Consider the following 24,844-nt stretch of genomic DNA (forward strand, 5'->3'; position numbering starts at 1 on the left):
CGTGATTTGAGGAATAATGAAATTTAAGTACACACAGTAAATTTAACAACGTTAACCTTATTTTCAAAATATCTGTCTCAAAAAAGCTAAACAAGAAGGGCAATTTTATTTGAATAGAAAACAAAACAAGTTCAAAGAAGGAAGGAAAAAGATATATATGAATTTAGAAGTATGGAAACTGTTAAGTCACAGAAGAAAAATTAAGAATGGAAAGTGAAAGTGGCAGTTGCTCAGTCATGTTCGACTCTTTGTGACCCCATGGACTAGAGCCTGCCAGGCTCCACTGTCATGGACCCGAGCCCAGCAGACTCCTCTGTCCATGAATTCTTTAAGCAAGAATACTGAAATGGGTTGCCATGCTCTTCTCCAGGGGATCTTTCCAACCCAGGGATTGAACCCAGGTCTCCTGCACTGCAGGCAGATTCTTTACATTCTGAGCTACCAGGGAAGCCCAAGAGTGCAATTTTATACTAAATAATTAAAATCCTAACCACTGATTCATAAAACTATTAATTACGAAGAATTTATATAAAATATAATCAGAACTAGGTGATATTTCTTCAGGTGTTTCGTCAAAAGTATCTGACTACCATCTCTATGAACAGTGACAACTGAAGTAACCTAGGATACAGGGAAGTCTTAGAAGTTCAGAAGAAGATTTCATTGTTACCTCTTTTTGTGCAATGCCCATTCTATCCCTCCAGTGCATTAAGACAAGATCCACTTTTTCTTTGGCAAATTTTTCAACTTCTTTAGCAGCTTTTCCAGCTAGTCTTTGCCACTCTGGAACTTTATTAAATTTTCCATACTGATCCTATTAAATAATGTTGAATTCGATTACAGTCCTATATTTGTGAATTTATTTTAAAAATATAATTAGAGTGAGTCACACCATTTTACACGATTAAACAAATAGTCAGAAAAACAAACAAACCAACTAAACAGTGGAAAAACAAAGTGAACATTTCCACAACATATTATATATTTTGTCCAAGGAAGCTTAACTTTTCTATTTTTCAAGATGAATACTTTTAGAGGGATAGCAAGATATTAAGTGGGAGATGGGTGCAGACAGAGAAATGAGGTGAAGAAAGGAAACAAACACATTCAAATTGTTATTATATGACATCATTACAACAGCATATCTTGAAAGGCGTTAAGTAATTTTCTCAAAGATAGCCAACAGTAATAATTAAGACTGCTTTGTAAAGGAAAAAAGCCGTACCTAGATTAATTTTTTCAGTGTTAGCCTCTTTCACCATTTATCAATTATATATTATGTGTTTTTACTTTATACATTTGAAACAAATTTTTAAAAAATCCATTATTTAATGTGCCTATATGCTGAGTTAGAGGAAAAAATACAAGATTATTACTATTCATAAAATTAGATTCTGGTGATAATTGCTTAATTCTAAAGATTATAGAACTGTACACTAAAAATAGGTAAAATTTTGGGGATGTAAATTTTACTTCAATCAAGTTGTGAACGGTAATTACTTAAAGGAACACTACTATTTAAGAGTGTTTCACAAAAGAGTACTCTTTTCATACTGAAAAAACACTTAGGACAAGGATATTTACCATTGCTATTTTCACATTATCTCTAACGTGCATCCTATCAGTATCCTTCTCAGGAACTGGATCGGAGCTGTCCAAATATGCCAGCAAGCCTGGGGGCTAAAAACAACAAGAAAAAACAAGATATACAATCCATTTTCAAAACAACTGCACACACAAAATCTAGCCTTCAAACACCAAATAATTTAACACGATAATTTAGCTGGAAAGGGCGAATTTAATTCAGACGATCATTGTATCTACTACTGTGGGCAAGAATCCCTTAGAAGCAATGGAGTAGCCCTAACAGTCAACAAAAGCGTTTGAAATGCAGTACTTGGGTGCAATCTCAAAAACAACAGAATAATCTCTGTTCGTTTCCAAGGCAAACCATTCAATACCACAGTTATCCAAGTATATGCCCCAACCACTAATGCCGAAAAGGCTGAACGGTTCTATGAAGACTTACAAGACCTTCTAGACTTAACACCAAAAAAAACCAAGCAGGGCAAAGGCTATAGAGTTTGCCAAGAGAATGCACGGGTCATAGCAAACACCCTCTTCCAACAATACAGAGACGACTCTACACATGGACATCACCAGATGGTCAATACCAAAATCAGATTGATTATATTCTTTGCAGCCAAGATGGAGAAGCTCTATACAGTCAGCAAAACAAGACCAGGAGCTGACTGTGGCTCAGATGAATTCCCTATTGCAAAATTCAGACTTAAATTGAAGTAGGGAAAACTACTAGACCACTCAGATTTGACCTAAATCAAATCTCTTATGATTATACAGTGGAAGTGACAAATAGATTCAACGGATCAGATTTGACAGAGTGCCTGAAGAACTATGGATGGAGGTTCGTGACACTGTACAGGCGGCAGTGATCAAAACCATCCCCAAGAAAAAGAAATGCGAAAAGGCAAAATGGTTGTCTGAGGAGGCCTCACAAATAGCTGAGAAAATAAGCAAAGGTAAAGGCAAAGGAGAAAAGGAAAGATACACCCATCTGAATGCAGAGTTCCAAAGAATAGCAAGAAGAGATAAGAAAGCCTTCCTCAGTGATCAATGCAAGAAATAGAGGAAAACAACAGAATGGGTAAGACTAGAGAGCTCTTCAAAAAAATAAGAGATACCAAGGGAACATTTCATGCAAAGATGGGCACAATAAAGGACAGAAATGGTATGGACCTAACAGCAAAAGAAGATACTAAAAAGAGGTGGCAAGAAGATACAAAAGAACTATATAAAAAGTGTCTTCATGACCCATATAATTATGATGGTGTGACACTCACCTAGAGCCAGACATCCTGGAGTGTGAAGTCAAGTGGGCCTTAGGAAGCTTTACTACAAACAAAGCTAGTGGAGGTGATGGAATTCCAGTTGAGCTATTTCAGATCCTAAAAGATGATGCTGCGAAAGTGCTGCACTCAATATGCCAGCAAATTTGGAAAACTCAGCTGTGGCCACAGGACTGGAAAAGGTCAGTTTTCATTCCAATCCCAAAGAAAGACAATGCCAAAGAATGTTCAAACTACCATACAATTGCCCTCATTTCACACACTAGTAAAGTAATGCTCAAAATTCTCCAAGCCAGGCTTCAACAGTACATAAACTGTGAACTTCCAGATGTTCAAGCTTGATTTACAAAAAGCAGAGGAACCAGAGATCAAATTGCTAACATCTGATGGATCATCAGAAAAAATAAGGGAGTTCCAGAAAAACATCTACTTCTGCTTTATTGACTATGCCAAAGTCTTTTGACTGTGAGGATCACAACAAACTGTGGAAAATTCTATAAGAGATGGGAATACCAGACCACCTCATCTGCCCCCTGAGAAATCTGCATGCAGGTCAAGAAGCAATAGCTAGAACCGGACAGGAACAACAGACTGGTTCCAAATTGGGAAAGGAGTATATCAAGGCTGTATATTGTCACCTGCTTATTAAACTTATATGCAGAGTACATCATGCAAAATATGTCAGGCTGGGTGAAGTACAAGCTGGAATCAGATTGCCAGGAGAAATATCAATAACCTCAGATACGCAGATGACACCACCCTTATGGCAGAAAGGGCAGAAGAACTAAAGAGTCTCTCGATGAAAGTGAAAAAAGAAAGTGAAAAAGTTGGCTTAAAACTCAACTTTCAGAAAACTAAGATCATGGCATCCAGTCCCATCACTTCATGGCAAATAGATGGGGAAAAAGTGGAAAACAGTGACAGACTTTATTTCCTTGGGCTTCAAAATTACTGTGGATGATGACTGCAGCCATGAAATTAAGACGCCGGCTCCTTGGAAGAAAAGTTATGACCAACCTAGACAGCATATTAAAAAGCAGAGACATTATTTTGCCAACAAAGGTCCATCTAGTCAGAGCTATATTTTTTCCAGTAGTCATGTATGGATGTGAGAGTTGGACTATAAAGAAAGCTGAGCACCGAAGAATTGATGTGTTTGAACTGTGGTGTTGGAGAAGACTCTTGAGAGTCCCTTGGACTGCAAGGAGATCCAACCAGTCAATCCTAAAGGAAATCAGTCCTGAATATTCATTGGAACGACTGATGCTAAAGCTGAAACTCCAATACTTCGGCCATCTGATGCGAAGAACTGACTCACTGGAAAAGACCCTGATGCTGGGAAAGTTTGAAAGCAGCAGAAGGGGATGACAGAGGATGAGATGGTTGGAAGGCATCACCTTCCGGATGGACATGAATTTAAGCAAGCTTTGGGAGTTGGTGACGGAGAGGAAATCCTGGCGTGTCTCAGTTCATGGGGTCACAAAGAGATGGACACGTCTTATCAACTGAACTGAATTGATGATTTAGCTATTGAGGATAACACTTATTATATGATAACTCCTTCGATTAGTATCTTTTATATTAAAAACAAACAGACAAACTAAAAAAAAAAAGAAACCACCCCAACCCTTAACCGTATAAATAACTTATCAATGTAATTTTATTGGGTAGGAACATATATTCAACTGACTTACCAAAATGCGTTTCAACAAGTTTGTTGCAGTTGCATTATCAGCTGTCCAGAGTCCAACTAAATGTCTACTTAGCTGTCTGAAAAAAGCAGACGTTGAGAAAGGTTTGCTGCTTTATCTCAGCTAGAACAAAAAGGAATTTTTAAGAACAACATATCAAGTAAGAAATAAGACTACAGTTAAAAAAAAAATTGTACCTACTCAATTCTCTGTAATAACCTACATGGGAAAATAATCTAAAAAAGAGGGGATATATATATATAACTGAGTCATTCTGCTGTACATGTGGATCTAACACAACAGCCTAAATCAACTATACTCCAATAAAAATTAAGGAAAAAATCATTCTGATGTTAAATACTAAAAATTAATATTTTAACTTGAGATGTATAGTTAGTAATTCAAATACTACTAACATTTTAATATTTTCTTCAAATTAAAATGCTTCCTTGATGAACTCACCAATTTTGAATAGAGCTGAACATGAAGAGGTAAGTTCTTACCACATATTTTTAAAGACAGGGGAACAATCAGACTTGATAATATAATTAGTTTGAATTACAAGTCCTGCTATAGTGATCACATTATTCTGGAATTCTTTGGAATTCTGAACATGAGCAAAAGTCAACTATATTCTAATATATACTTCTTGGCAAGGTTAGAGATAGAAAATATTTTCAATTTTGAAGTCTGAACAAAGACTTAAAAAGCACTTTTGAGCTAAAAGAATATTTTGATTCAAAGTGTGAATCTAAGATTCACGTTGAATCTAGGACTTAGTCATTTATTAATCTTAATCCCCATGATGATATCTGTTACCCAGACTGGAAGCTTCTCATAACAGGGAATACATTTTATTCACCACAGACCCTTCTATGCTTTGGTAGGGATTCAACTGCCATTTGCAATAAGAATGAGGATGAATCCTGTGAGGGGAATGACCAAATAACCACTTAGGGGCATTTATGTTACACTACCAGAAGAAAGCAGTTTAATAAGAAAACCCAAACTGTGCTTTGTTCTGACACCAAAAAAACAAAAATCACTACTAAAACTGTTCACTGTATGTCTTCTCTGGAAGCCTATTAACATATTGAAGTAATAACACATAATTTCCTTCACTGGCATTTGCTAAGTATCGTATCAATGATTCCTAAAAAGATTTTAATTAGAGATAAGAGGTAACATTTTATAGCAGCAATTTATAAAAGATAAAGCAACGCAAATGATAAATAGTATTTCTATTATAATTTGACAGTTTTTCAATATTGTTACTGATCACAGTGGGGAATGCAACTGATTAAACTGATTAATAAAAAGGAAAACAAACAGGAAAGGGCTAACATGGGGGTTTAATGGAATAAGATATTAAATAGTCTCTACTATGTAATATCTTAGCAAATACATAAGGCAGTACATCAAGGAAATAACCTTCTTTTTATATCTTTTTGTTTTCACAGGCAACACTGAACACTACTTCTATGGCTAGTATTTTCAAGTAAGGGATGCAGATAGCTTCTCATAATAGTAAAAACAGAAAACTACTGGCAGAGCAGCATACTACAGTAGCCAATAACCAAACATAGGTGATAAATAAATGAAATTTATATTTCTATAATAAAGTAAGCATAAGTCATCAATTTACACTATTATTTTAAAAAGCCAAAAAGAACATGATTAAAATATTACATCAGGAATTATAAAGAAAAATGAAAAGAGCTGGAATTCATATGGCAGGGAGTAAACAGATTTGTGTGTTTCCTCTTATTTGAAGGATTTTTGTAAAAAAAGATGATTTGCCTAAGGGAAAATTGTTTAACTGCAAGAGATTTAGGATAGGCTTGATTAGGTAAGGCTGGCTAGATACTGAAGTTTTCTTTATTCTTAGAGTACCTAACAGACCAAAGTTATTTAAAAATCACTAGATGGGTTAGCTACATACAAGATAGCCAGGAAGAAATATATGGAGAAAAGCCTTGGGGACATGTGGTTCTAGTTCCATAAGCTACAAAGCACTCTTTTCCATGTTCCAGTCCCATGACTATGCGGTGTAGAGCTTGATGAGCAGAGAGTGGGGGGAAAAAAGCAGCTTTATTTTTTTCCTCCCCAGTTATGCAGGGACGGGGACAATGATCTTTGGGTACAATCTTTCCATAAGGAAAGGACAAGAACTAGGTGAATCAAAAGAAAATGCAACATTTGTATAATCCAAACACTCTGTTTTATGTAATATCTAAACCCCTTCTCTAAACAAGTTAACTGATAGCAAATTAAATTTAACCTACCTATTTGTAAGCATCCTTTGATCTGAGCTTATGGTAAACATCGCAGTATGCAAGTGTCGAGGTAAGGCACCTTCACTTAGGGCAAGCTCCTGCATTTTTGTAGCAATTTCTTTGTCACCTTCCTTTGGAAAAAGGGTAAGATGATCCCTAAAGCAACAATCTAAAGCAAGCTATTTTAATTTTGTTAATCTTACATCTCTAGATAAAATAATTATTCAGTATACAATGCAATAAAAATTAAATATGCAACTCCAATTATCCAAAAATAACATAGGTGAATAATAGTATAAGTCATTTAGAAATATTATTTGCCTTTGGAATAAGGTTTTAATGTTCCAAGATATAGTTACTTCATGAATTATACATTGCTTAACTTTAAAATTAGGTTAATTCCTTGAGTATATATCAGCCAATAAAGGGGAGAGGTGACTTACAGAAATCAGCAATTCCTACCAAAGGCATCTGCAAACCTGCTTGCTCTTGTTGGTAAAGATATATTCACTTTTATGGTGAATACAACTCTTTATTTTTTTTAAAAAAGAATGATGCGATGTGAGGTAGTTCTTTCTATTCTGATTTCACTCTGCTTATTTAGACTTACTTTTACAAAAGGGTAGGATAGATAGGACTACTAACCAAAGATAAACAAAGCTATGAATTCAAGCACTGTGATATTTATGATGTGTGAAAAAGTAAAAATACAATGCTACTGAAAAAAAGTACAAGTATATAGTATAACTGAAGATTCAGAAGTATACAAATGTACATGCAGTATGAATATGTACATATATCGTTTGATACAAATGTAGTATGTATTTAAATATACATACTATGTATACAAATATACATAGTATGTATATGTACATATATAATTTTGAACATGGTCTGAGAGGAAATTCACCAGAAAACTAACAGCTCTTGTCTCCTATTATCTTAGAGGTAAACATTTAATTTCCCAACATGAGTGTAAGGTGATGAAGGTGATTTATTTGTTCCTTGTGTTTTTTCTGAAAAACCCAATACTTTAAACTTAAAAAGATCATACACTGCTTTCACAATCAGAAAATAGCAACTTAAGATACCTGCCAGGATCTTGTTGTGAATTAAAAAAGCCTTCCTTACACAGACACTGCTCTAATAACTGGCTAGGAATCTGACACCTGTGGCTTGTACTGAAGTCAAAATGGCCTTTGGTTATATCTGGCACTCATTAAAAATCTCTGAATGAATGGTAATATATTAATGGATCAAATCCAGGAAGACTCTTTGGTATGGTCTCATGGTCCTAACTGTCCTTGGCGACTTCAGGCTCTGTAAGTGAGAGATGTTGGCACTTACTTTGGAAGCTAATATTAAGCATAGAACCCATTAGCTAAAGGGGACAATTCACTTTTATTTCACGTATACACTAAAAATTCAAATAAACTTTGATGTTCCAACCAATCTAAGTCTATATACAATTTTCAATAGCTGTTTAAGAGTATACTAATACTGTGCTTATTATTTAGCTACTTGTTATATTTATGAACTATAATGGCAGAGTTTTTTGACAAAAGGAACACTCTTACATTTTATCCAATTATGACAACAAAAGTACATAAAAATTCAAAAGCCATTAGACTGATACTGTAAACATCTAGCATGTAAGTTCATATTCATAGCCACAATCTCATCTTCTAAAAAATATCTATCTATCTATCTATACAAAGTTGCTCAGTTGTATCTGACTCTTTGCGACCCCAAGGATTGCAGCCTGCCAGGTTCCTCTATCCATGGAATTCTCCAGGTAAGAATACTGGAGTGGGTAGCCATTCCCTTCTCCAGGCGATCTTCCCAATTGAGGGATCGAGCCTAGATCACCCACAGGGCAGGTGGCTTCTTCACCATCTGAGCCACCAGGGAAGCCCAAGTAAACTGGAGTGGGTAGCCTGTCCCTTCTCCAGGGGATTTTCCCAACCCAGGAATCAAACTGGGGTCTCCTACATTGCAAGCGGATTCTTTTTACCACCTGAGCTACCAGGTGAGCCCCAGAAAAAACATATAAAGCTAAAGCAACTATCCTGGAGAAGCAAGAGCTCACGTCCAACAATATCATGTCCTGATCTCTGGGGTTTAAATACATATGCAGGTTAGCATAAGGAACTTTTTGTTACAATATTTATTTAATACTACTTGGCTATAAACTAACTCCATTAACATATTTCCATACAGACTTAGTACCTGAATGAAGTTTCAATACCATCACCACTACCATCCCCAAAAGAGAGGAAGAGAGAAAGAATGCTAACTTTTCTTTTAAAATAAAACAAATAATGGAGGACCAGAAAAATTCATTTGCTCTAAATCTACTTACTTAAGAACTTTAAATTCTTAGTTTATTATTGAAGGATTGTTGTTGCAACTAGTTTAAAAGTAATATAAAGACTTAAAATTACTTTTCTTATCCAGAAATGCTGCATATTTCCCATAAAAGACCGAAAGTAACTTTGTCAGCCCAAGTTAAAATAGCCAATCAACATTCAAGTAAGTTGAACTTTCAAAATTGTTTTCTCACCTCTATTATTGCCTTCATAACCAATCCAGCTCCCTTTATAATTGCCATGGAAGGATGCTTTAAAACAGGGAGAAAAAAGTATCACAGGATAAAAGAGCTTTATTCCAACATATTTAGGGGTTACTCTTAAGAGGGATACACAGTTTTATGCAAGGTATTAAGCCATAAAATTGAAAGTGAAACCCTTTCACCCTTTTAAGCCATAAAATTAGTAAAAAGCTACTAGTCAGTTCAGAGTTTGGTTTAAAAATTTTAGCTATTCTTACAATATAGCTTTACAGATACAGAAAACAGAGTTTACAGAAGTAGAAGCAGCTAGCACTAATGTGAATAATTATATATATTCTACTTATTAGAATGATAAATATCAAATAATTATGATATTAAAATAGCAGAAATAGACATTTATAAATATAAATATCATATACACAAATGTACATAATAAACATGATGGCATTATATGAAATAAATATTTTCAATTGCCAATGAATGGCCCTGCTAAAGCTCACCTTAAAATTTGGAAATTTATAAAGAAAAGAGAACTTTGAGTTGACCACAGGAAAAAAATCAGTTTTTCACTACTTTTAAGATGGAAAAGAAGGGCAACAGAATCAAATATTGATCAAAAGCCATCAATAGAGTTCTACGTGAAATACCAAGAAATCAGTGAAATATTCTAATACGATAACATACTAGGCTATATTCATTTAGATTACCACAGAAGCACACACATATTATTTTAAAAACAAACTGACCGAAAAGTGGTTCTCTCGGATTAGTTGTTACCTGATGAAAGTGTAAGCTCTCACCTGAAAGAGTTTAAAGAGTGTTCTTCCATTGGATGCTACCATCTCCAAGAGCATATCAAACTGCTGCCCTTCTGTTGTCTCACTATATGGAGCACACAGGGCAAAAGTAAGGAAGTCCAAGAGTGAACTAATAACTAGGGCACCAGTCCCATGATCCTGAAACAAAGCAACATATTACCTTGGCTTAGCACAGAGAGCTTCACTTAAAACACAGCTAATAATGGGGATTTTCTGTTATCCTATTATCTTAGAGGTAAACATTTAATTTCCCAACATGAGTTTTAAAGTGCTCTCAACATAAGTACTACTTGAAGCAGTACTTGTTTTACTAATGTAGTATATCCAGTGCTTATCTCAAAAAGAAAAGTTAAAATTCAGTCAGATTTCAAGAGACTAACCAAGACTCCTCAAACATGTATAACTAATGTTAATGTATATTTGTATAAAAGGCAATCTTGGATAACACCTGCAAAGCTCTGGCAATCTGTTCATATTCCTTTTAGGTGTTACAGACTGCCCATCTCCAAAACTGTTAACCAATGATTGAGGAATAAAGATTTTATTAGCCTTTTTTAAAGCAAATTATTTCATAATGACATTTTATTCGCTTTAAAGCGAACAGAAAAGCAAAAATCTGGGACATAACTAAAAAGTTAAAGGCTTTGCAATTTATCCTTTCCTAAATAATTAAATAGTCTTAAGACACTATTTTATAGTAATAAAATAAGTAAGTGAGCAAGCTGAACTGTAACCAATACTGAAATGAGAGCCACAATTTAAAACAAAACAGAATAAAAACTGTCCATGTTGTACTTCCAGAACATCTTCAATCTGTATGGTATCACTCATTAAGACAAACTTAACTTTAACTCACCACATGGGAATTAAATTTCTCCAGTAAGTTTTCCAGAAACTTCTTTGAAGAGAGAAGAGAAGCTTTGTTTAGCTGTTCTTGTCTTAAATCATAGTCATCATGCATGGGCTATCGATTAAAAACAGTGATAAATTCATAAGCAGTTGCATCACATAAAAGTTATTTATAAAGAGTACTCACTGAACACTGAAAGAGCTAAAAACCACATCCTTTAAATTTAAGGCAGAAAGGAAACTTGTGATAAGATGAGCCGGCAGAAGTGATGACTTCTCCTGGGTCTGATGAGACTGTGGATAATCTGCCTAACAAGTAAGGGTAGACAGTACTGCACAGGGTACTTTTGAGAGAATAAGTCATAGATCTCCCTCTTAAAAAGCAAATAACACCCATTCTGCCTCCCCCAATTTTATAATATAAATTTGAAATGATAAACTTAGCATTTTAAAGTAAGTATTAAAATTAGCAGCAAATACTTCCTTGTCTCAAGATGATTCTCTTTTGACAATTGGAATAAACTAAGAGCATAAAAAGGATTCCAGCATGACAGTTAGGAGTAAAGATCAAATTCTAATTCTGCTACTGACTACAGCCAACCTTAGACAGTTACATTATTTTAACTCTCTCAGTTTCATTTTCCTCAGCTATAAAGATGGAATAAAAATACTAATCTTATTGGACTATTATGAAGCTCAAATGAGATAATTCATGCAAAATTATTTCATGCTACTATTATGTTTTGTTCTAGTTTTTCCACTAATTCTTTTTTTTTTCATTTATTTTTATTAGTTGGAGGCTAATTACTTTACAATATTGTAGTGGGTTTTGTCATACATTGACATGAATCAGCCATGGATTTACATGTATTCCCCATCCCGATCCCCCCTCCCACCTCCACTAATTCTTTTTAAAATTATTTATGCATTTTTGTCTGTTCTGGGCTTTTCATTGTTGTGCACAGGCTTTCTCTAGTTGTAGCAAGTGGGGGGCTACTTTCTACTTGTGGTACACAGGCTTCTCATCATGGTGGCTTCTCTTGTTGTGGAGCACTGGCTTGAGGGAGCATGGACTTCCGTAGTTGTGGCTTGCAGGCTCCAGAGAGTGTGGGGTTCAGTAACTGTAGAGCACAGACTTGGCTGCCCTGTGGCAGCTAAGTAGAATCTTCCCTTACCAAGGATTGAATTGGGTCCACTGCACTGGCAAGTGAATTCTTAACCACTAGATCACCAGGGAAGTCCTTCACTAATTCTGTAATGGAATTACTTTTAATAAAGGTAATAAAATCCACTTTGGGGAATAAATGCAAGGTTTTATACAAGTGATTTTATACAAGGTTTTATACAAGGGCTTCCCTGCTGGCTCAGACAGTAAAGAATCTGCCTGTGATGCAGGAGGCCTGGGTTCATCTTCTGGGTTGGGAAGATCCCCTGAAGGAGGAAATGGCTACCCACCCCAGTATTCTTGCCTGGAGAATCCCATGGACAGCAGAGCCTGATGGACTACAGTCCATGGGGTCGCAGAGAGCCAGACACAACAGAGCAACTAACACATTCAAGTGATTACTTATGCTTAATATATACCACTAAGTCTGCCTAAAATACTTACTATAAGGAATGTATACTCTACACAAAATTGAAATAAACCAAAAATGTCAAAGTTTTACAGCTTTCTCCCTATAACAACTGTCGGCAAATTAGAGTTTTACCTCTCAAACAGCTTTCAAATGTGCCTTCTTTAGTCCATCCTACTTCAGCATTTCGTTTCTTACATGATAATTTGCTCTCCGTGCCTCTAACTTGACCTCTCATCTATACTTCACATACCATCCATGACTTTTCTAAAATTCCAGAACTGACATGTTACCACTCTTCTGTTGAAAAAATCAGTTTTCTTTACTATAAAGCATACAAAACTAGCTTCCTTGATACAAAAGGCTTTTTATGATGGTCTCTGCACACATCTCTAGCTGTACTCCTAAACCTGTGTGCCCCCATTCATACGTTATGATCCAGTCATATTCAATTATTTTTCGCTCCCCAAATAAACTTTTGCATACGCTAATTATTCTTCCTTAGGAAAGTCTTCTCACAACTACAAAATATCTACCTGCCCTTTAAGATTCAGATCAAGTGTAACATATTCCATAAAGACTAACCTAGAACTCTTTATCTTCTCATCACAAAACCAGAATCAAGTGCTGCTTTTTAGGGATCCCATGGCCCCTACTATGTATACAATTATATACACATGCTTACCTTACTAGACTGCCAGCAATTTCAGGGAAGGAATTTGTCTTAACATCTTGGTATTTCTTTTTGTAATCAGCACAGTGCCTAGTTTATAGGCTGTGCTAAACAAATGTTTATTTGAATAAGTAAATGACTATAAGAGCAAGTTAGGAAATATAGAAACATTGAATTTAGTGGAAACAATAAAATCTAGGTTTGTGGAAATTTAAATCATCAGTCACTTAGAATCAGTTTCCTTGAGAAAAAACCAGTACTTACACACATGAGGGCACAGAGCATGTCAACAGCTGCATGGATTACTCCATTGTTGCTCCTCTTGAGTGCTTTTACTACCTTCACTCCAAGACGCTCCCGAAACCTCATGGAACAAAACAGCAGCATATAGTAGCAACACCAGAGCATCATTCTATTATTTTATTATAAAAATATAACATAGTAAGCTATTTTAAGTTTCTACTACATTACTACAGCAATTACATATTCTGAATCCCATATCTAGAACATAACAGTCTTCATAATTTTTTTCCTTTGGCGGGGGGGTTGAAGGTTGATTAAAGCTACAAGACTTGAATCTGAACTTCCCATTCAAATTCACTAAAACAAGAGTCAGTAATATCATGGGTGAATGTATAAGTAAGAGTCAGCAATATCATTTCCATTCATTCATCTTGCTTTTTTATATCTCATGAATAGAAACTATTATATTACCATATTAAAAAGTAACAAGTTTAATCAGATATAAAGAGGTAAATTTGTTGATTATTTGCTATTTTGAGTTTTTCAAATTCTCATAAAAAAAAAAAAAAAATTAAGGCAACTTACTTTGGAAGCTGAGTAAAAGCTAGAAAACCAGCTTTGGAAGCCACAAGCCTCCTCACAGCCTGGAACTGACTTTCAAGTTCTGCATTTGAAGCAACAACATCCCCTTCTTGGGACAATAATGCCGTTATGGCATTATTGATCAGTTTTTCTTTGTTTTCTGAGAAGAGACCCTAGGTGAGGAAGAGTATTTCAAAAAAGTTTCTACACCAAAAATTAATGACAATGAACAAATTATGATACAATTTATCTTACATCCTGCGTCACTGCATGCAGAACTCCACTATATGAAATGTTAGCGTTGAACCTGAATACAGCATCTGCAAAGTTTCCATCTGTAAGGAAATGAATGATTCAAAACGATTTAGAGGTCTGCACTGTTATTTCTTATTTATTGTTAAGTAGATGGATGGAAATGAAATTATAGTTAAATCAATACTTACTTGGAGGTGTAGCCAAGAATCTGAGATGAAGGCTCTCTACCTCCTCATCGACAGGCATGCTGAGTAACCCCCATCGCTGACCTTTATGAGTTGATGTCATTTTCACACAAACATCTCTGTTACCAGAGGCTCTTACTCCATCCAGCAAACTTGCTAATAAGGAATCTCTAAGCAAAGTTAAAAATAAAAAGGTTTTAGGATTGATAATCTAGGGAGATTTTCATTTAGAAAGTAGCATAGGCCCTTTAGAAGGTAACCTGCTCAGGGGAGCACCCTGGGTACAAGGGAAGTCCTGAAGAGAAGTGGCAGGAGAGAACCTGACATTCCAATACTAGTCCTTCACTTTCCTGTTCGATATCATGTACAAGCTACTAAAGGAATGAATTGTTAACATTTTCCTCTTGTTTTCTAATTTTAAGATTATCTTTAACAGTTTTACTGAGAGATAACTTACAAATCACAAAAGTCATTCAATTAAAATGTAGAGTCTGGTAATGTTTCATAGATTTACACAATTGTACAATAATTACCAGAATCCAGTTTTTATACATTTCCATCACCCCAAAAAGTTTCCTTGTGCCCATTTGCAAAAAACTCCCTAACCCCAGGAAACCATTTATCTGCTTCTTTCTCTACAGCTTTACTTATTCAAGAAACTTCATCAAGAGACTAAAAAGACAAGCCACAAGTTGGGAGTAAATATTTACAAAAGACATATCTGATAAATGACCATTACCCAAAATACACTAAGAACTCTTAAAATTCAACAATAAAAAGAATAACCCAATAAAAAAACAATCCTGCAGCCTGGGTGGGAGGAGGGTGTGGGGGAGAATGGATACATGTATATGTATGGCTGAGTCCCTTTGCTGTCCACCTGAAACTGTCACAACTTTGTTAACTGGCTATACCCCAAAACAAAATTAAAGTGGAAAAAAAAAACGATCCAAAGTCCTTTATGACGCTTTACATCATATGACATCAGGAAAATGCTAACTAAAACAAGGTACCACAACATTAGTGTTAGAATGGCCAAATCTGAAATGCTGACACCACCAAACGCTGATAAGGATGTGGAGCGACAGGAACTCTCATTCACTGCTGGTTGGAATGCACAATGGTAGAGCCACTTTAGGAATACAGTTTGGCAGTTTCTTACATCTTACAAAACTCAACAAACTCTTACCATATGCTCCAGTGACTATCTCCCTTTGTAGTCACCTAAAGGAGTTTAAAACACACCCACACAAAACCTGTATACAGGTTCAGCTGTTTTACCATGTGGTGTTTGCTGCACTGAGTGTATTTTTATCAAAGGAACTGGCTACCATTATTCAAACATTTAAGAATGAAAGTGAAAGGTATTATTTTTAAATACTTAAAAAGTGTAAGTTTCAGAAACATACTTTATTTTCCATCCTTTGATTTAATACCAAGTAACCATTTTTATACTCTTAGAAACTTGAAAACTAAATGAAGGATATTTTAAATATGCAACAAAATCAAGTTGCCTTTTTCTTCATCGTAATTTTAAAGTTCTAGATAAAATTTATCTTTGTTTTTCCTCTTTGATGAAGCACTCTGCCTTGCACATACTAAGATCTCAAAAACCAGATGAATTAAAAAAAAATACCTCTCTGTTGAGGAGTATTTCCGTATTTGGCCTTTTATAAATTCAATGGTAAAAAGCTGTGGATTTTCTGAGTCACAAACCAATGCAAACACCTAAGGAACACAAGAAACAAGTTCCATGAAAGATGTTAATTTTATGGTATTCCATTAGAAAACTACACATCATTTAGTTGACAAAAGTCAATGTTTAAAAACGTAACTTGTTTATAATATCAGAATTTAAGAGCTGCTTAAAAGTCTCATTCAAGTTTTCATATAATAATTAATAAAGTTTTCATTATATACTTGAAAAACAAATATTGCAATATTCATTGTTCTAAGATCAATAAATACAATGAAAAATTAAATATAGATTGTTTCCTATTCTTTAGGCATAAAAAATATTAAAACAGAAAGAAAATGATTCTAATATATCAACAGAAAGAATCTCATTTAAACTATTAACTGAAACTTACTTCTCCTAAGGGCTTCAATGTTGCAATATTATAGGTTGCTGGATCACGTTCTACTAAACATGTTTCTGTAAGCGCTAGAATTCTTTTTACAGGTTCCTTCAAACAAAATCGACATATATTAAAAAATTATTGAAAAAAAATGTCAAAATCAGATGAACAAATTTTCACTTTTAACATATGAGCTTACCGAATGTCTAGGTGATATCTTCTGGACTATAAACTCTGCTAAAGATGTGATGGATTCATCAGTGCTGTATTTGCCAAATCGAAGATTCAAATATTGCTCAAATTCTAAAGGTTCTTTTCTGATCCGCAATGAAATACCTATATAGTTGCCAGCATGATCTATTGCACTTTTGATAATTTCTTCTCTTTGCTCTGATGCAAATAAATGCTGCATAAATTTTGAAATTTAAAATGTTAGGGTTGAAATAATTAAAGTATGACCATAGTGAATCAACTCATAGGAAAGTGCCTGAAAGAGAAATTCTAGGAGAAAAAAAGGTAGATCTTATCAGAAGTAAATAAGCAGTATGTTGTGGCTGATTGTTAAATTAAAATCAAAGTCTGAAATATAAAGCCTTGAAAATAATCACTGAAAGGAAACTATCTCATAAATTCTCGGAGTCTGGTTCTCATCCCTGTGTGGAAAATACCACTCTGGGGCTCCAAAAGAGGCCCCAGGAAACCCAGCCAAGTCCAATGGAGGTGCTGGGTACTATGGTGGACAGAATTCCAGTTTCAACTAAGGTAGCTCTGACTTGATCTGTTTTTATACAATGGGCTTTCTTGCAAGATTATCTTAAAAAATGCTTAAATGCTCACCAAGTCACTGGCCTATGAATATGACAAACCAATCTCCAGAGTGTATTAAGGATAAGGTATGGCTACTTGCATGTGGTACCTGGAGGCCAAAAATGCCGTGAAGGGCAGGATAGGAGAATCCCACAAGAAAGACCTGTCCTGCCCAGAATGCCATGAACTACCCTGTTGAGAAACATTGGATCAGATCATGTTTTAAAACCTGATTTCATTTCCAACAGCTTATCTCAGTCACTATGGATGCAGAAGGTATCAGTTTCTTGAATGAATCTGTCATGGTCTCATACCTGTAGTGAATTGACTTATTTTAGCTAGTGTTTTTTAAAAGGCAGATAGTATGCTCAGCCTCCTGCAACTCAAATGGTGGTCCAAGGACCAGTAAAGTCAGCACCACCTGTGAGCCTGTTAGATGTATAGCATCTCAGTTCCAACCTCAATCCTATGGAATCAAAATCTGAGACTGAACAAGATGCCCCAGCTGATCTGTATGCACCTTCAACTCTGAGGCACGTTGCCACATACAATACTATGAATAAAAGTGTTCCCAAACTTGCCTGAATGTTCAGCTCCATTCTGGAGTTTTAAAAATTGCCATTGCTAGGCCTCCCATTATATTAATTGAATCAGTATCTTCAGAAAATGAGCCAAAGGCACAGTGGGCTTAAAAAAACTCTCTAGGTGATTACAATGTGAAGCCAAGTTATACCCATGGATCTATACATTAAGGTTACCAAGTTTGATGTCACCTGTCATTTAATAAAAGTAGCATATGTAAAAAAAATTAAATTAAAACTGCTTGATGCCAAGAAGCAATAGAACATGTTGGTAATTGAGGACTGTCACAATTCTTATCTTTAATGTTTACCTTATGCATTGGAAGACCTGATGAATTAATGTGATTCTGTTAAGATCTGTGAAGCCATATTACTATAATTAGATATGTTTTCCACCAAGAGGTTAATCATTATAAACTTCTACCACCCAGGGAAGAGACAAACCTTTGGGCAGGACTATGACAGGAGGTTTTAGGCTGCTTCAGGGTATGAAAAGGAACTAATTTTCTCTTGGATCATTCATCTTTTGGGTCTAGACTCAGCAATAACAAAATGTCCATAGGCACATTCCTAGATGAGGGACACTAGGATGGTACCCACCATCTGGGTAGAGTGAGAATGGGACAAGGCCTATAACTCTGAAGAAGCTAACATGTTTTGTAAATCAGATCGTTCACCCCATCCATCATTCTCTTTTCTTTTTGCTACACTTAGCCTCTTGTATATCCAAAAGACTTGCCCTGTTTCTGCTATCCAGGGATGGAAAATTTGTCTACAGAACACTAAATCTCGGGAGTAGTGTTCCCAGGATAGTAAGGTAGCTACAGGATTTAAAATCTCAACAGAAAGGACTCTGAGAGTAAGTTCAGCTGAGCCTTTCCATCTGGACACTCTAATGCTCATTTTTGAGGTATGGGGTTTAATCAAGAAAGGCAGATGTTTCTTATTAAAAAAAAATGGTAATAATTTAAAGCTCTGTTTCTACTGCCAATTAACAAACACGGTCTCAGCACCTTAAGGGGTTTCTGCTGTGCCCCCAAATTTACATGTAACTCAGAATTTTAAGACAAAAACATGTGATGAACTCCAAATTGGAAGTTTCAAAGCCTATTCAGATTTCAGATTACAAATAGCTGGACAAAGGAAAGAAAACTATAAAAAAAAGAGATTTTAACATAACTTTTCAAAGAAAGTTTAAAAACTTTCAAGTAAGACGTTAATACTAATGAAAATAAAACTGTAATCAGTTTATTTAACATTAAGCTACATACTGTGCTAAGCATTTTACATTAAGTATCTCATTTGATCAAAAAAATAAAAACAAAAACCTAAGACATACACATATTATTCTCCACATTTTAGAGAGCTGCAAATTGAAATTCAAGCTGACATCTCTCTGATACCAAAGCCTGCACTCAAAATACCATACTTCCTTCCAGAGGACTCAAAGGAAATTTCAAAATTAAGTGTAAAAACTCAGCTTTCCTTCAAATAGTCATGTCTCTTTTAAAATAACTTTTTAAAAACACTACTTACCAATCTACTAAATCCTCCATAAAGTATACAAAACCCTCCTTGATAATCAGAGAGATCTACAAAGCCTTCAATATTTCTATAGTCATAGGAACAGAGGACTCTGTTTGTTGCAGGGTTAATTTGGTCAAAGCCTCCTGGTGTTACTTCCAAAATGACAGGTTTTCTTGTATCACTCCAGTGATGCTTATAGCAGTTATATCTCTACAGAGAAAAATAATAATACTTTAAAATTCATATTTAAGGTTACCATAAAACACCATTACATTTAATGTATCACCCACTGCAGAAAAAAAAAAACAACAAAAAATAAAAAATCTAAATATTATAAATATTTAGAGCTACTATCCAAATTGCTAAAGACATTTTTACTTTGGTCATTTGGAGGTTTATGTTTACTCAATTAAATATGTTTAGGCTAACTAAAGACAGTATCAGTATCAGTTGAGCTGTTCAGTCGTGTCCGACTCTTTGTGACCCCATAGACCGCAGCACACCAGGCCTCCATGTCCATCATCAACTGCAGGAGTCTACCCAAACCCATGTCCATTGATTCGGTGATGCCATCCAACCTTCTCATCCTCTGTTGTCCCCTTCTCCTCCTGCCCTCAACCCTTCCCAGCATCAGGGTCTTCTCAACTGAGTTAGCTCTTCGTATCAGGTGACCAAAGGATTGGAGTTTCAGCTTCAACATCAGGCCCTCCAATGAACACCCAGGACTGATCTCCTTTAGGATGGACTGGTTGGATCTCCTTGCAGCCCAAGGGACTCTCAAGAGTCTTCTCCAACACCACAGTTCAAAAGCATCAATTATTTGGTGCTCAGCTTTCTTTATAGTCCAACTCTCACATTCATACATGACTACTGGAAAAACCATAGCCTTGACTAGATGGACCTTGGTTGACAAAGTAATGTCTCTGCTTTTTAATATGCTGTCTGGGTTGGTCATAACTTTCCTTCCAAGGAATAAGCGTCTTTTAATTTCATGGCTGCAATCAACATCTGCAGTAATCTTGGAGCCCCCCAAAAATAAAGTCAGCCACTGTTTCCATGGTTTTCCCATCTATTTGCCATGAAGTGATGGCACCAGATACCACGATCTTAGTTTTCTGAATGTTGAGCTTTAAGCCAACTTTTTCACTCTCCTCGTTCACTTTCATCAAGAGGCTCTTTAGTTCTTCTTCACTTTCTGCCATAAGGGTGGTGTAATCTGCATATCTGAGGTTACTGATATTTCTCCCGGCAATCTTGATTCCAGCTTGTGCTTCTTCCAGCCCAGCATTTCTCATGATGTACTCTGCATATAAGTTAAATAAGCAGGGTGACAATATACAGCCTTGACGTACTCCTTTTCCTATTTGGAACCAGTCTGTTGTTCCATGTCCAGTTCTAACTGTTGCTTCCTGACCTGCATACAGGTTTCTCAAGAGGCAGGCCAGGAGGTTTGGTACTCCCATCTCTTTCAGAATTTTCCACAGTTTATTGTGATCCACACAGTCAAAGGCTTTGGCATAGTCAATAAAGCAGAAATAGATGTGTTTCTGGAACTCCCTTGCTTTTTTCTGGTTCCCCTGCCTTTTCTAAAACCTGCTTGAACATCTGGAAGTTCACGGTTCATGTACTGAAGAAGACTGGCTTGGAGAATTTTAAACATTACTTTACTAGCATGTGAGATGAGTGCAATCGTGCAGTAGTTTGAGCATTCTTTGGCATTGCCTTTCTTTGGGATTGGAATGAAAACTGATCTTTTCCAGTCCTGCGGCTACTGCTGGGTTTTCCAAATTTGCTGGTATATTGAGTGCAGCACTTTCACAGCATCATCTTTTAGGATTTGAAATAGCTCAACTGGAATTCCATCACCTCCACTAGCTTTGTTCGTAGTGATGTTTCCTAAGGCCCACTTGACTTCACACTCCAGGATGCCTGACTCTAGGTGAGTGTGAGTGATCACACCACCATGATTATCTGGGTTGTGAAGATCTTTTTTGTACAGTTCTTCTGTGTATTCTTGCCACCTCTTCTTAATATGTTCAGCTTCTGTTAGGTCCATACCATCTATACCATCTCTGTCCTTTATTGAGACCACCTTTGCATGAAATGCTCCCTTGGTATCTCTCATTTTCTTCAAAAGATCTCTAGTCTTTCCCATTCCATTGTTTTCCCCTATTTATTTGCAGTGATCACTGAGGAAGTCTTTCTTATCTCTCTGTGCTATTCCTTGGAACTCTGCATTTAAATGGGTATATCCTTTGCTTTTCGCTTCTCTTCTTTTCACAGCTATTTGTAAGGCCTCCTCAGACAGCCATTTTGCCTTTTTGCATTCCTGTTTCGTGGGGATGGTCTTCTGTCTCCTGTACAAAGTCATTAACCTCTGTCCATAGTTCATCAGACACTCTATCAGATCTAGTCCCTTAAATCTATTTCTCACTTCCACTGTATAGTCATAAGGGATTTGATTTAGCTCATACCTGAATGGTCTAGTGGTTTTCCCTACTTTCTTCAATTTAAGTCTGAATTTGGCAATAAGGAGTTCATGATCTGAGCCACAGTCAGCTCCCAGTCTTGTTTTTGCTGACTGTATAGAGCGTCTCCATCTTTGGCTGCAAAGAATATAATCAATCTGATTTCGGTGTTGGCCATCTGGTGATGTCCATGTGTAGAGTCTTCTCTTGTGTTGTTGGAAGAGGGTATTTGCTATGACCAGTACGTTCTCTTGGCAAAACTCAATTAGTCTTTGCCCTGCTTCATTCTGTACTCCAAGGCCATATTTGCCTGTTACTCCAGGTGTTTCTTGACTTCCTACTTTTGCATTCCAGTCCCCTATAACGAAAAGGACATCCTTTTTGGGTGTTAGTTCTAAAAGGTCTTGTAGGTCTTCATAAAACTGTTCTACTTCAGCTTCTTCAGTGTTACTGGTCAGGGCATAGACTTGGATTACCATGATATTGAATGGTTTGCCATGGAAATGAACAGAGATCATTCTGTCGTTTTTGAGATTACATCCAAGTACTGCATTTCGGACTCTTTTGTTGATCATGATGGCTACTCCATTTCTTCTACGGGATTCCTGCCCACAGTAGTAGATATAATCGTCATCTGAGTTAAATTCACCCATTCCAGTCCATCTCAGTTCGCTGATTCCTAGAAAGTTGATGTTCACTCTTGCTATCTCCTGTTTGACCACTTCCAATTTGCCTTGATTCATGGACCTAACATTCCAGGTTCCTATGCAATTTTGCTCTTTACAGCATTGGATCTTGCTTCTATCACGTGTCCCATCCACAACTGGGTGTTGCTTTAACTCCACCCCTTCATTCTTTCTGCAGTTATTTCTCCACTGATCTCCAGTAGCATATTAGGCACCTACAGACCTGGGGAGTTCATCTTTCAGTGTCCTAGCTTTTTGCCTTTTCATACTGTTCATTCTAACAGAATGTGGTCCACTGGAGAAGGGAATGACAAACCATTTCAGTATTCTTGCCTTAAGAACCCCATGAACAGTATGAAAAGACAGTATATCCTTTTAAAATTAACAAAGGTTTGAGTTGTGAAACAGTTTTAAGTCACCCGCATGCAAATCTTAAGGGAAATCTTAAATAGAAGTTACTTTGAAGGAGTTCCACTGGAGAAAATATTTCAACTTTTGCTGATGGATTCTTTTAATCAAGTTAGATACGGTAAAGAGATAAGTGACACTTCAGGGTATTTAATTTAAATAACCCAAGCTAGTTCAATATATCAATGTAGATATTTTTCCTGTTGTTCAGTCACTCAGTCATGTCTGACTCTGCGACCCCATGGACTGCAGCAAGTCAGGCTTCTCTGTCCTCCATTATCTCCTGGAGTTTGTTCAAATTCATGTCCACTTAGTTGGTGATGCTATCTAACCATCTCAGGCTCTGCTGCTCCCTTCTCCTCTTGCCTTCAATCTTTTCCAGCATCAAGGTCTTTTCCAATGAGTCCACTCTTCACATCAGGTGGCCAAAGTATTAGAGATTCAGCATCAGTCTTTCCAATATTCCAATATTCAGGGTTGATTTCCTTTAGGATTGACTGATTTGATCTCCTTGCTGTCCAAGGGACTCTCAAGAGTTTTCTCCAGCATCATAATACAAAATCATCAGTTCTTCAGTGCTCAGCCTTTGCTATGGTCAAACTCTCACCTCCCTACATGACTACTGGAAAAACCATAGCTTTGGCTATATGGACCTTTATTGGCAAAATGACGTTTCTGCTTTACAATATGCATTCTAGGTTTGTTAAAGATTTCCTTACAAGGAACAAACATCTTTTAATTTCACTGCACCAGTCATCGCCTACAGTGATTTTAGAGCCCAAGAAAATAAAATCTGTCACCACTTCTATTTTTTCACCTTCTATTTGTCATGAAGTGATGTAGATTTTTTTTCTATACACACAAAAAAGCTGAAGCCTCAGTTTGACTGTAGGCTTTTCTAAATACACACCACTGGGAAGTCATCTTTAGAAGTTTGATCACATTAGCAAGTAAAATTTGATTTAGATAACTGGTGCCAGTCGTGCCTGACTCTTTGCAACCTCATCAACTGGAGCCTGCCAGGTTCCTTTGTCAGTGGGGTTCTCAAGGCCAGAATACTGGAGTAGGTTGCCATTTCCCTCTCTAGCGGTCTTCCCAGTCCTGGGATCTAGCCCACATCTCCTATGTCTCCTACATTGGCAAGCACTTTTTTTTACCACTAGCGCTGTCTGGGAAGCTCTATTTAGATAACATTCCTTTATAAATTAAAGAACTTAGTATCAGAAATAATTACAAGGGTGAACATCCAATTACTCCCCAGTTTTATTCTTAGAAAAAAACATTTAGTTGAGGCTGATAACCAAAATGATGTATACAGAAAAACTGAAAATAAAGGCAAAATGAGGCCAAGAGAAAACAGAATAACAAAATGTCAGATGTGAAATGAAGATTCCCTTGTTGACCCAAAAACTCCATAAAGTTCTCTACCCATCAATATGAAGTGGAATGCATGGTCAGTTACATGATTCTTGAGGTAAAAATAAACTGGTTGCTGCTCAAAAATACAACTACTTCTCATACTAAAATGGCAGAGAAATTCTCTTGCATGTGTTCAGAAAAGAGAGTAAGACATTAGATAATAAGTATCTCCACCTCCCAACATTAAACCCAGCAATGAGGTTCACAGAATCATATCCATCAATCCCCTCAGCATTACTGAGCTACGGCATCATGCACATGACAGTTTCATAAAAGGAATTCTGC

General features: G+C 36.2%; 1 protein-coding gene across 2 annotated transcripts in view; it reads right to left on the minus strand.

Moving 5' to 3' along the window:
* DNAJC13 (DnaJ heat shock protein family (Hsp40) member C13) overlaps nt 1–24,844 on the minus strand; it is a 152,751-nt gene that overhangs the window by 78,518 nt on the left and 49,389 nt on the right. For both annotated transcript variants that reach the window (XR_006270511.1, XM_043474402.1), the window contains exons 6-20: nt 19,588–19,788; nt 16,863–17,069; nt 16,676–16,771; nt 16,222–16,313; nt 14,589–14,755; nt 14,401–14,480; nt 14,149–14,318; nt 13,585–13,684; nt 11,081–11,188; nt 10,207–10,362; nt 9,398–9,454; nt 6,844–6,965; nt 4,562–4,637; nt 1,585–1,680; nt 671–814 (exon numbers count right to left, since the gene is read on the minus strand). Coding sequence is in view for 1 of the 2 variants with exons in the window: in XM_043474402.1 (XP_043330337.1) it covers nt 671–814; nt 1,585–1,680; nt 4,562–4,637; nt 6,844–6,965; nt 9,398–9,454; nt 10,207–10,362; nt 11,081–11,188; nt 13,585–13,684; nt 14,149–14,318; nt 14,401–14,480; nt 14,589–14,755; nt 16,222–16,313; nt 16,676–16,771; nt 16,863–17,069; nt 19,588–19,788 (1,872 nt within the window). In the remaining variant the exon portion in view is untranslated. The remainder of the gene's footprint in view (nt 1–670; nt 815–1,584; nt 1,681–4,561; nt 4,638–6,843; nt 6,966–9,397; nt 9,455–10,206; nt 10,363–11,080; nt 11,189–13,584; nt 13,685–14,148; nt 14,319–14,400; nt 14,481–14,588; nt 14,756–16,221; nt 16,314–16,675; nt 16,772–16,862; nt 17,070–19,587; nt 19,789–24,844) is intronic.

This window comes from Cervus canadensis, chromosome 7 (assembly GCF_019320065.1).
Source record: "Cervus canadensis isolate Bull #8, Minnesota chromosome 7, ASM1932006v1, whole genome shotgun sequence".
In the NCBI taxonomy this organism is placed as follows: domain Eukaryota; kingdom Metazoa; phylum Chordata; class Mammalia; order Artiodactyla; family Cervidae; genus Cervus; species Cervus canadensis.